Below are 12272 nucleotides of genomic sequence, written 5' to 3' on the forward strand. Positions count from 1 at the left end.
GTCTTAAGGGGTTTCCTTTTAAGTAAACAAATGTAATAACAGCCTGTAAATAAATTCAGCCAGGCCAGCAACAAAGTTTAGCAGCATATAGAAGCTGAAAGCAGCTTTCCCTGAAAATACATATAAATAAATTGTAAACATATCATTTGCCTTTTGTGCCTTGAATCAGTTCTGTGTAAAGCAGCAGGTTTTCATTCTATACAATGGACTTTTCTATGGTCAATGTAAAACTTAGTGCAATTATTGTCTTCTTTTGTACCTTGAATTCAACTTTGCATGACTTCACACATTACAGAGCTGTCTGATTTTGCTTTTGAAGTTTCTGAGTCTTTTCAATATCATGCATCTGTATCAAATAATTCTCAGTGTGATCATAATGCCACAGTATTAAGGTGAGCTTTTGGTAGGGGAAGGGGCCACAGAGCACATCCCTGAATGTCTGGGGCTGGATACTGAAGGAGAGAGTTGAGTAGGTACTCCAGGAAGCACTATTCCTTCCCTTTCTCTTTTCTTCTGCTTCATCCTCCGGTTTTGGAACCAGATTTTCACTTGAGTGTCATTGAGGCCCAGAGACTTTGCTATTTCCACACGCCGGGCTCTGGTGAGGTACTTATTGAAATGGAACTCTTTCTCCAATTCGGTCAGTTGCTTAGTGCTGAAATTGGTTCTCACCATGTTAGGAAGACTGGAAGACCCACAAGCTGTGGGTTTACCTGAAAAAGGTTGAAAAGATTGGACTGTTATGGAAAGTCATAAAATATGCAAATTCCTCGGATTAGACCATCAGGATTACATTTTGGGCGGGACGGGGACTTTTCTCCCATTTCTCTCTAATTCAAAGTTACGCATTTATGGAGCCCTTGGAGGAAGCCCGCTATGTTTCCATCTGGATTGCATCAGAGGATGGAAACGAATGAAATATATTAAATCCAGCCCATCTTAAGAGAGTTTCCAGCCTTTGAAAGTGACTATTCTAATGACTTTCGTGGCGGAAACAGGCACAGGGCACTAAATACTTTTAAAAACAAAAAACAAAAAAACCTTCGGTGGGGCAATTGCGCAATGAGAAAGCTACAAAGTATTCGCATCTGGACAACTTCGCAGCAGCAGCAGCAGCAGCAGCAGCAGCAGCAATTCGGGCCTCGAAGGAGCCGAGGACCTTTGCCGTTTTTTCAAGACCAACACCCACCCACCCACCCACCCAAACCGGGCACGCGCCGACGAAGCCCCGCACTTACTTTTCTGGAGCGCGTTCCTCTTGACTTTCATCCACTCGAAAGTGCTAGCCGCCGCTTGGCCGCTGGCCTTGGGGCAGAGATCCGGGGGCGGCGGCCGCAGCAGCGCACCCTTAGGGCAAGGCTGAAAGGTCTCGGCGAGCGCGGTATAATCCATTTGCAGGTAGGCGCCGCCGCCGCCGCCGCCGCCCGGGAAAATGGACGTGGCGTAATGCAGCGGAGCGCTCTCCTCCGGAGCCCCGTAGGGCGCCTCGGGACGGAGCAGGTTGAAGTCGGCCGAGGGGAAAACGTGCGAGGTAAGCGCGCAGGGCGGCAGCTGTTGAGGCTGGAGCCGGGGCGCCTGGTGGTGAGGCGCCAAGCGCTTGGAGAAGTCCGGCAAGCTTCCCGCGGTGGGACCCGGGTAAGCGCCGTCCCCGCCGGCTGACAGGGCGCAGGGCGGCCTCAAAGCCACGCTGCCGGGCTCTGCGCTGCTAAACTTCCCGGTTAAACTCAAGCTGTCCCCGCCCCGCGACAGGTACTCCAGGAAAGAGTTCATCCTTCCCGCCCCCGAGGAAGGCACGTCGAGAAGGCACCGCGGCGGCAGGAGCGCGAAGGGGCCGCGGCACCCGTCTCTGCCCTCCCTTTCTCGCTCTCTACCTGCTCCCGCACCCGCACCCGCGCCTGCTGCTGCTGCTGCTGCTGCCCCTCTTCCTCTTCCTCCTCCTCCCCTCAGCCCCCAGGAAAGTCGGCCGTGAGGCAACTATTGTCCTAATATAGAGCCAGCAGGACTGGCACGTGCTTGTCCGCCGGCCAATAGGGGCCTCGGGAGCCTTGGCGCGCGACCTGGGGTTGCTGCTTGGCCCGGCTTGGCTCTTCAGCACTTCCAACTTTGGCCAAGGGAAAGAAAGGGCTGAGGCAGGGGCCAAGCGGAGCCTGCCCGTCCTACCTGGAACCCGGAGACGGAGGGGAAGCGAGGGAGAGGAAAGACCCTGACGTAAACGGTGAGTTAGAGCCCTCAAAAGCAAAGCCCGTTTTCCCCCCTTTCATGCCGGATAGAGACAGGTTGGGGGTTGGGGACGACGACACAAACAAACAAGTATTTACCTCTTACAATTTCCAAATGGCTTCTAGGCAGAGGAGAGTTTCTAATCACGAGATCCTCGCTAACAGGTCAGGGGAGATTATTCCTGATAGGGTCGGTGTTCAGGAAGTTTGGTATCAGTAGTGGGCCAGTGAAGGCAGGGGCTGGAAGGTGAGGATCAAGTCAAGCCGCCCTTTCCATGAATCATCCTCTCTTCTCCTCCAGTTTGGAATTCCCTAGCAAGGTTCTAAGCTGCAAAGTACCTGGGAATTAGACTTTGTACAGGATGGCTAGAGATAGGCAGAAATGTCCCCAATTTCAGGGGTTTTTACAGAAGTAACTTCCCTTTTGAGGAGAGATGAACAATGTTTTTTTTTTTCACTGTGCAAGTATTCATTGTCTCAATACCGGGATTTGACAAAGACTATTTATTTGTTGCATTGCGAGACTGCAATTCTGGGTAGAGTTCTGTCAATCAGCGAATGATTTACTGGGAGTACTTAACATTGGAGAGGATTGAACTATAAAGCACTTAGCTGCTAATGCTAATTATTTCTGGTCTTGTTTTTAAAAAAATGCATCTGATTTTTAACCAGTTCTTCTTAAACCAAGATATAACTTTTCCTGCTTCATTTTCAGTAAAATAAATCTCACAATGCATCCCAGTTGCCCAAGATACTCACTTTTTTGTGTGTGAGCTATTGCATGAGACAGTCTAAGGCATACTGACTTTTTGATGGCAACTGTCCTTTCCTCCCCATGTGGCCTTCCAAACCTAAACTCTTCTAACCTCTGCTATGAAAGGGATGGATTCTGTGGGCTGAAACATGATGGAAATTAAGAATCTCTGTGCAATCCTGGCAATGGAGAGGTATCTTTGAGCATAAAGGAACAAAAGTCAAGCAGCGGTTTGAATATGATGAAAAGGCAACACATTTGTAATTGTTAATTTTTTAGTATTGATGTGGGTCCAAATTATCATACTTCCAGTAAAGTCACTGAAATAAATACCTACGTCTCATTCTGCTTAATGGCTATACTCAAAGTCTACATCCAATCATTCCTTTAATCAGAAGAAAAGAGGTGCTGATGGGTTTTCTCCCTGAGAATTAGACTAGCCTTGTATCTCTACTATGGCGGGGTGGGGCATTTGATGCTCTACTTTTGGCAGTTTCATACCTTGAACCAATTTTGATACTGGACGAAAAGGCTGCCCTTCTTTTACATTTAGATCTTTGGCATCTTTAGGAAGAGCTACACTATTAGCTTTCAGCAGAATTTACTCACCATTGTCCAAAAGGATGAGTCTGTGCAATATTTTAGTTTTGTCTTTATGATCTAAGAAGCATTTCATCTCTTGCTCCATGTGGGCTTTCTCTGATCTGGACTAAAAAGCATCCGGAAGCCAATACAGATCAGGATGGTATCAACAATGCATGCTACTATACTGAGTAGTAGCTATTAATGGTCCTTGGCCAGCTTGTAAGTGCTCTGTGAGTCTTCCTTGCCAGTGAATGTGAGGCCTCATGATGATAATGGGTTTCGTTGTTTCCCTTGGTAATAATAATAACAGTCTTGTTGCTTAATGACTGCTTTCAGTTGGCATAGTAGAAAAACAAAGAAGGCACACAAGTGGTACTTTTTTTAAAACTAAAGTCTCAAACCTCTGTCTCCACTTTGAGGGGGGATATATTTTCCTTCAATAGCAGAAAAATTTCCCATGTTGGCATATTAAGTCATAACCTTTCTAAAGTAATTCACAAGTAATCATCCAAAGATGTGAACTTATAGACCACAATACACATTCCAAAACAGTTCTGAACTTCAAAAATTCACTTTGGGGATCTGTTCAATTCAAGATGGGTCTGTAATAATTTGTATTTAGAATTACCAGCCATTAATTTTAGCAAACTGTCACAGCTTAAACTTGGTCTAAAATAGTTCCCCGCGTCTTGTTTGAGGCTTGTTTTTCAATATTAAAGATAACTAATAACATATACCAAAAATGCCTAAAGCCTCTTCGTTATTATTTCTCATTTGTTGAGCGTAGGATTAGATAATACAGAGTTTCACTATTAAATTCTTGAAAACTTTCTCAAAACTGCTATTTTAAGGGTTAGTTCCTTGAAACAAACCTATTGAAGTCTTGGAGGGGGGAGGAAATACAGTATCAGATAGTCAGCAACAAAGTCCTAGACATGGAATAATCACCGATTAATTTATAGAATTTATAGATGCTAATTGCTCATTTCAACTTTGTTGCAATCTGATTGTATATAATGTATTTATTTGAGCAGCTTGATTAGAAGTTCAGCAGCCAGTGCTGGGGAAAATGTGGAAGCTGAAGCACTGAGTTGAGAAAAACTCCTTCAGAGGACTCAAGTAACTATCAATATTTTCCAGCATTACTTAATATGTATGCCTAGAGGTGAACGTGGCAAGTTATACCTTTCAACCATTCTTCCCAGATTTATCTTACCGAAGAAGCTTGTCTCAGAGAGCCACATTCTCAGAGATATCCATTTCAGGTAGAACTGTCATAAAAGTACCTGGTGTTCTCTTTTTCAAAGGCTTTACTTCAAAGTGTCACAAAAATACTGAGAAAAAAAGACAGAGAACATTGAAATAGTAGTTGTTTGTTCCATCATGGAATTCCCCCTCCTATAATCCCTTCCCTTTTATATTCCTGGAAATTCTCACTTTTTCTATTGTTTCTGCAAACAACCTGCAATAGAGGAGGATGTGACCACTATTCTGTCTGATTAGTAGAGAAAAGCAGGAGGGAGAAACTGCATTCTGCTGCAGTTTTTAAAGAGTGATTTAAACAAATATTGGATAGTAAAATCTAAACTGTATTGAATTGTACCAAAAATCTAAGACATGTCCTGAAAACCAATAGATCTCCCTTTCATGCATGCTTGCTTGGCCTGTCTAGTTCCATTATTGCATTATTTCTTACTTACAAGCTAAAACTGCAATTCTTGCTGTTGCTCCCCACAAATCTACATAGAAGTAATCTAGTACTATACTAGTTCACTGGTGCCTGTTCCCCATTCTGCCCCCAATAACTATACTGTACAGCGGATGTATAGAAAAACAAGTACTGATCCATAATTTCCATGAATTTTCCAACTAAGCCACTTTCTCTTCCCCCATTTCAATTTTTTTTTTAAAGAAAAAAAAAAAGAAATAGAGGCTAGCAGTGTTCTTGGAAGGCCTGGTTTCCCACCCTGGCTTTCTGCCATTATCTTCTGTTAACAATTATCCTTGGGGGAAATGTGTGCATGGAAAGTAATTCCTAAGATTAGATCCTAGAGTGATATAGCTAATATTAAACCATATAAATGGTAGTTCTCTCAACACCATATGCTGAGTTTACAGTAAAACATGGAACTTTAACAAAATAAATGGAAGATAAAACAGTAGGCTATGGTGATAAACAGGATACCTAATTGTCTTTTTATTAGAGCTGTATGTATTCTTTATGGAAAGTACTAATGAGATCCTCATTCAACTCAGACACCTTTTAAGTACAAAATTGATATACTCAAAAAAGACAAAGATGTTGGGCTTTGATTCTTTTAGTACAATTTTACATGTTATAGCAATGTGTGTGATTTTCCCCCCATGTTTTAATTGTGGGAAATTTGTTGTATTGAATATGAATATATAAATATATGCATATAGTTATAAAGCTGAATCTCATGTACTTTGAATGGGTTTTGCATATATTTAAATTTTAAACTGAAAATATGCATGAAACTGTTTTTATAAGATCGTACCATACAAATTCTACAAGGCTAAAAAAAAATCTGTATTTCTTTTTTCATAATACAGGAAGTTCAAATACTTTGGTGCTGAAGAAATGGACCTTGAAGATTTTTTTTTAAAGGAACCAAAAAGTAAATACAAATTGGGTGGCAAATGGCAAACCCTGATTCCTGAAGAGGGGGTTGCCATTTGTTATACTTGCTCTTCAGCTGTAAAGCAACACTTTGGTAGAGAAAAAAAGAGAAACTTTTTTGAATATTCAATATGGTTTGTGATGGGAAGAACTGTCACAATTCAAACTGGAACTAATAATGGGAGGGGCTAAATGGTAGTACAAGAGGCATCTGCGTTCCCAACAAATATTGCCAGGTTAGAAAAGTAAACACATGAACTGCAGTGGTAGGAACAAATGGAACAACAGCACACTGAGTCATCATTTCATGATCTCAAGTTTTTACAAGACATTTGGTACTCTAGGTAAGTACCAAAAGACATGTCTACACAAACTGACCAAACTGCAGAAGACTGCTAGCAACAGAAGAGTATTTATCCTTTGTCAAACTGAGGTTTGCAGATATGACAACTAACAGGAGAACAAAAATAGGGAATGTCTGCCTTCTCGTTCCTTAATACCACCTATCACACAGCATCTCCTGCCTGGGACAGCCATAATGCTATGCTTAATGGAAGGGCAAGGCTTGTACATCCAGTTGCAAAAATAGTCAGTGTAGCAGAACAAGGTGCTTGGAAGATACCTGATGATGAAAAATTATAGCATGAAAGTTTCCAGAATGGGGGTGGATGGAGTTTGAAATCTTCAAGATTGCATAGGAAAGAATTCCAGAGACATAAAAAGTGGGAGAAACACATTTAAAACCAGTGAAACATCGTATGAGACAGCTATCCACATTTGTTCTTTATGTGCAGTGCAATGAGGTAATAACAAATGGATAGAAATACTGTTTTTAATTCTTTCTATTATGTAATATATTTTATGAAAACTGATGCTGAAATTTTGGTTTGGTTTAATAATCCTCTTCCCTACAGGGATGAGATCCATACTGAATATAGAACAAAATAGTATGATCACACTGTAATTCTATCTGTAGTTCATTGACTAACATTTGGTGCGGATATACAGAAAAATAGTAGGGGTTACTGAGAGAGGCTATAGTTTTCTTATTGTTGTCTGAACTTGATGGTTTGCTTGCAGATGTTTTGTTTACTTGCAGAAATTTCATTCCCCAGCTAGATAATATTATCTAATGATGTTACTTGGTTAGGCAATGAAACATCTGCAAGCAAATAACTAAGCTCAGACAGCATAAATAACTCCACAGTTCATATACTGTAATTCATATACATATAATATCTTCTATTAAAATTTTTAAGATTAACTAGAACTCACCTTTACACTTAATCAGTGGAGTGCTATTCTCAAATGAAACAAATGTGTCCATGCACATACAATCCTGTGGGTTGAACTACAGGATCCCCAAGTCTAAGAAATGCAAGAAACAGTACCTTTATGATACGTTGCTAACTAAAGTCTTTTAAATTTGGCTTTATATAATTGAATGCCTTCAGCAAGAATCCCATATAATTGAATGCCTTCAGCAAGAATTTCATACATCTGAATTAGATTTTGTTTTCATTTCTTGAGTGATTTCTCAGTGGTCTTCAGAAGTTGAAATATTCTAGTTCAGAAACCACTGGTTTCCACGTTGAGTTGCTCCTTTGCAGAGGGACTATCAGTTTTTTTTATCAAAAGTAATTATAGATTGATCCAGTTTACTCTGGCCAAAAAGCTTAAGGATGCCTCTGTGATATTGGAAGAGGAATATTTTAATGACCGTTATGCCAGTCCAGTCCAAAATAAGTTATTGCCCAAAGAAAAGCAAATGATGGCTGTCTCCTTATCACCCACACAAGTTAGGATGTATAATATACCAAAGTATTTTGATAAGCAGAAATCTTCTAATTGAATTTCCTTGATACAACTAATGATTTGCTTATGATTCCTACCATAAGATAATCTGAGGTAACTGATTATCTTATGGTGGGAATCATAAGGAAATTATTAATTTATTATCCTAACCAAGTGCAGTTTGCATCTGATGATATAAACTGCTAATCCTCAAGATATTCAACACTTTCTAATATTTTTGTTACAGCATGTAAATACATTTTGAGCAACATTTTAAGAGTCATTATCCAACTTATGTGATTTCTTTCCTATTTCCTAGTTATAATAAAATTACATACTGTACTATCATTAATAAAAATAACACAAATATGCTTTATTCTAATATCATACAAAGTAATATGCAAATCTTTATTTTTGCCCAGGAAACTCACTTTGTTATGAAAAAGGCAAGTTTTGAACTTGGCTTTGGTCCTGTTTTAAATGCTGAAAAGTTGTTTGAGAATTTTATTATTATGTTTTTATCCCATCTTTTTTATACAGACTATAAATCAAGGTGGAGAACCACATCTAATACTCACACTTCCTATTTTCCTCACAATGACAGCCCTGTGAGATAGATTGGACTGAGAGAATGACTGGACCTAAGTCACCCACCTGGTTTTTATTGTCTAAGGGAGGACTAGAACTCACCATCTCCTGGTTTCTAGCCCAGCTTCTTCACCATTTCACCAAACTGGCTGTTATAGTAACAGCCTTCTCTATGGTAAAAAGTCATGCTTATTGGACGTTCCCTCTTCACTAACTTTAAAGAGAGAGGGTTTGCAATAGCAGTTGGATACCATTTGACACTTGGGGTTCACCCATACCGCAACACAGTGCTAAAATAGGTTGCCTAGCCCTAGAGTTTGTGGATGACATAGCTTTAAAAAGGCCTTCATCTTGAGCTCAGCTGGTCACTAAGGTGGATCAAAGAGATCAACAGGAGACCAATGTTTTCATTTGGAAAATGAATATGCCTACCTCTATGCAAACATTTGATGATACATGAGGGAGGTTAGTGGCCTGTATAGCTTCAATTTACCTGCTCCTATCCTACCAGGAGTCTGTGCTTCCACAGCTGCTTCTCATTTGGCTGCCAGATTGATCAGGGCCTCCCTGGAAACTGAAGTCCTTTTGTTTTCTCAGAGGAATATCAACCTCCTGGAAGACTTCCCATGGTCAATGTTGCCATTTGTGCAAAAAAAAAAAAAAAAAAAGTCCTACTCTTTAGCCTAGTTCTGGGCCCCACCTTGGTGTCCTTCCTACTTCCTTGTGGTAACCCCATTGCTTCTCTTGAACAGCTGCTGTGATCATCCACAGTCAGTCCAAACACCTGCATCAATCTGGGCATTGCAAGAAAATGAGGGCCATAAAAGACCTGACCGGAGAGAGGGTGGTAGCTTTAAGTCCTTGACTTAATCACAATAAGGATTGGAAAATTTGTCATGAAACAGTGGAGTCATTAAATGAGGCATCATGTGACTGCACCCAATTTTATAGCCTTTTTTGCCATGGTTGTTAAGGGAATCATTACAGTCATTACGGAAGACATCATGTCACCACAATTTGCAACCTTCCCTGTCAGCTTCTCCATTGACTTCACTTATCAGAAACTGACTGGGAAGGCTGCAAATGGCAACCACATGACTGTGGGATGCTGCAACCAGCATAAATGCAGGACGATTGCCAAGCACCCAAATCGTACTTGCGTGACCAAGAGGACACTGCAATGGTTGTAAGTGCAGGCACAGGTTGTGAGTTGCTTCTTTCAGCATCATCTTAACTTTAAACAGTCACTAAACAAATGGTCATAAGTTGAGAATTACCTGTAGTAGCACCAAGGCAGCCCAGAAAGTAGACAGCTAGCACTTGTGATAACCACTGTTGTCTATGTATACTAACATTCAGTACTTGTAAACCTGTCACTCCGGAATGAGTCCATCTAGAGCAATACAACTCTTATGGCATCATTTCTGAGGCACTGCAAAAGGAGCCACAGTGGGAGAGGAGGAAATCGCATTGCCAGGTAAATGGGAATTGCTATAGGGTACAACCAATGTTTTTAACAAAACTGAAAACATGAACACTTCCCCAAATATTAGACAGCAGCAGCTTTTCTAGAAGCAGACAGGAAGGCCGGCCACATACTTAAAGAGAATATAAGCTGTTTGCTATCTAAATTAAGACACCTTTCAAACTAAGGAGTTTATTTTTAGATATTGGAACTGGGCCTTGATTTCTTAGCAACAGCAATATTTCTTTTAAGAGTTATTTCACAGAAATTCTTGTTTTCCCACTATTCTCTCTGTGTCTCTGGAAAAGATTCAGCTACTCAAAATTTAATGTATCTTTACTTTGAAATATTAGATAGAAGGCCATTTTGAATGGCCATCACCATCTCAACCTTTGACATTTTCCGGTAATTCCAAAACTGACTTTTGACCCAGTTACAATGATTTCCAGAATCATTGGTAAAGAAATTTGATTGGACTGGTGGCTGGGATGGATCAGGCATATTATGGAGCATGGACCATATTATGTGCTGATTAATGTATTGTTCAAATTCAGAAAGTGAGTTAATTTAATAAATGAAGGTTCCCTTAACCATAGCAAAAACTGTGTGAACATAGCCATACTGAGGAAGGAATTTAACAGATATGGATCCTAATCTCACATTTTAAGACAGGATATATAAAGTTTAAGCATTCCCAGGATATTCAACTACCTTAAAATTTATATGGAACCTTATCAAGTTCCTAGCAAACTTCCAGAACTGGGAAACCCGAAAATCCTTATATCATACCAAATTATTACTCCCAAGTGCCTCACAATTTGCTATGCTGGCTGAGGTTACTGGGAGTTGTATTCAGCAGCAGCTAGAGAGCCACAAGTTTGCTACCTTAGATTGTCTTCTATTTCCAAATTGCTTTTTGGCATGGAAATGTTTTCCTGTAATGTTTAGGTTAAAAGAACATTCTAAAATTTGAAGTGATAGGAAATGTAAGTATAAATATTGGAGGAGGGCAGTTTCTATTTCAGATACATTTGACCTCAGAATTAAACTCAGATCAATTGGGGGTGGGGGTGTTAACAGCAGCTGCTATCTCCAATGCCACATCTCAAAATGCTTTTGAAAATCCATTTATTTTTTTTTGCTCTTCTCAGCATTCTTTTCAGAATCTCAACATTTTTTTTTATATTGTGGATGCAATATTCTAAATGTGGTCTTAACCAATTCATTATAAAGCAGTACTAACACCTCATGTGATCTTGATTCTATCCCTCTGTTAATGCAGCTAGGATTGCATTGGCTTTTTTGGTGGCTGCGGCATCCTGCTGGTTCATATTGAAGCGATATCCACTACGACTCTCAATATCCCTCTCATGGTTACTGCTATTGATCAGGTTTCCCCTAATGTGTACCTGTACATTTGGTTTTTCTTTTGTAAGTGTAGAACCTTACTTTTCTCCACATTGAAATCAATTTTGTTAGATAGGACCCAGTGTTCAATTCTGCCAAGATCTATTTGAATCTTGAGCCTATCTTCTGGGATGTTGGATATTCCTGGCAGCTTGGTGTTGTCTGAAAAATTGATGAGTTTCCCTTCTATGCCTTAATCTAAATAGTTTATGAAGATGTTGAAGAGTACTGGGCCTAGAACAGAACCTTGAGGTACCCCAGTACTTGCTTCCTCCGTGTAGATGTAGTTTTATTGAGGACTACACATTGAGTGCGATTTATCAGCCAGTTACTAATCCACCTGATGGTGACCCTGTCTACCCCACATTTTTCTAGTTTACCAAGACAAAGGTTGTACTTCTTGTTAAGTAGGGTGTACCTAGATTTAATTTTGACCATCAAAAATCTGTATGAAAAATGCCTGTTTTGTTATGTCCCCAAACATATTATCTCCTTGGAATTTGCTAGAGCTAGAAATAATTTTTATGCAGATATATTTCAAAGCTTTACTGTATTCCCAGACTCATCTGAAAGCTGGAGTATCTTTGTGAAAGAAGAAATAATTTCCAAAGCTGAGAAAGCATTATCTCTAATTTTGGGAGAGTGAGGAGGCAAAAAAGATTAACTCTCTAGCACCTGCTGTGGGTAGACCAGCTATTGCAACTCTCTTGCTTTATGTCTGAGACAGTTACAGTATTTTTGGGGAGGGGAGAGATCACCCTGTTCCTCCTCTGATCTTGGTATGGAGAGGCTGAAGATAAAAGGGTACATGCTGGTTTG

The 12272-nt window shown here is 40.2% G+C and overlaps 1 protein-coding gene across 1 annotated transcript; it reads right to left on the bottom strand.

The window, feature by feature from the left end:
• Positions 1-281: 281 nt before the first annotated feature.
• HOXD1 (homeobox D1) lies at positions 282-1770 on the bottom strand. Its single transcript, XM_026677729.2, has 2 exons — positions 1239-1770; positions 282-713 (listed from the first exon to the last, which is right to left on the bottom strand). The coding sequence occupies exons 1-2, from the start codon at positions 1768-1770 to the stop codon at positions 388-390; spliced, it is 858 nt and encodes a 285-aa protein (XP_026533514.1). The 3' UTR covers positions 282-387.
• Positions 1771-12272: the final 10502 nt, after the last annotated feature.

The sequence above is a fragment of the Notechis scutatus genome, chromosome 1 (genome assembly GCF_049901735.1).
Source record: "Notechis scutatus isolate UNSWTSFEM ecotype Mainland chromosome 1, rNotScu1.2, whole genome shotgun sequence".
NCBI classification, from domain to species: Eukaryota; Metazoa; Chordata; class Lepidosauria; order Squamata; family Elapidae; genus Notechis; species Notechis scutatus.

Bases quoted from the DNA above. Each gene is read 5' to 3' on its own strand.
- HOXD1 (XM_026677729.2), bottom strand. From the start codon at position 1,770: ATGAACTCTTTCCTGGAGTACCTGTCGCGGGGCGGGGACAGCTTGAGT. The intron at 714-1,238 runs GTAAGTGCGGGG...AACCTTTTTCAG, and splicing joins GAGGAACGCGCTCCAGAAAA to GTAAACCCACAGCTTGTGGG.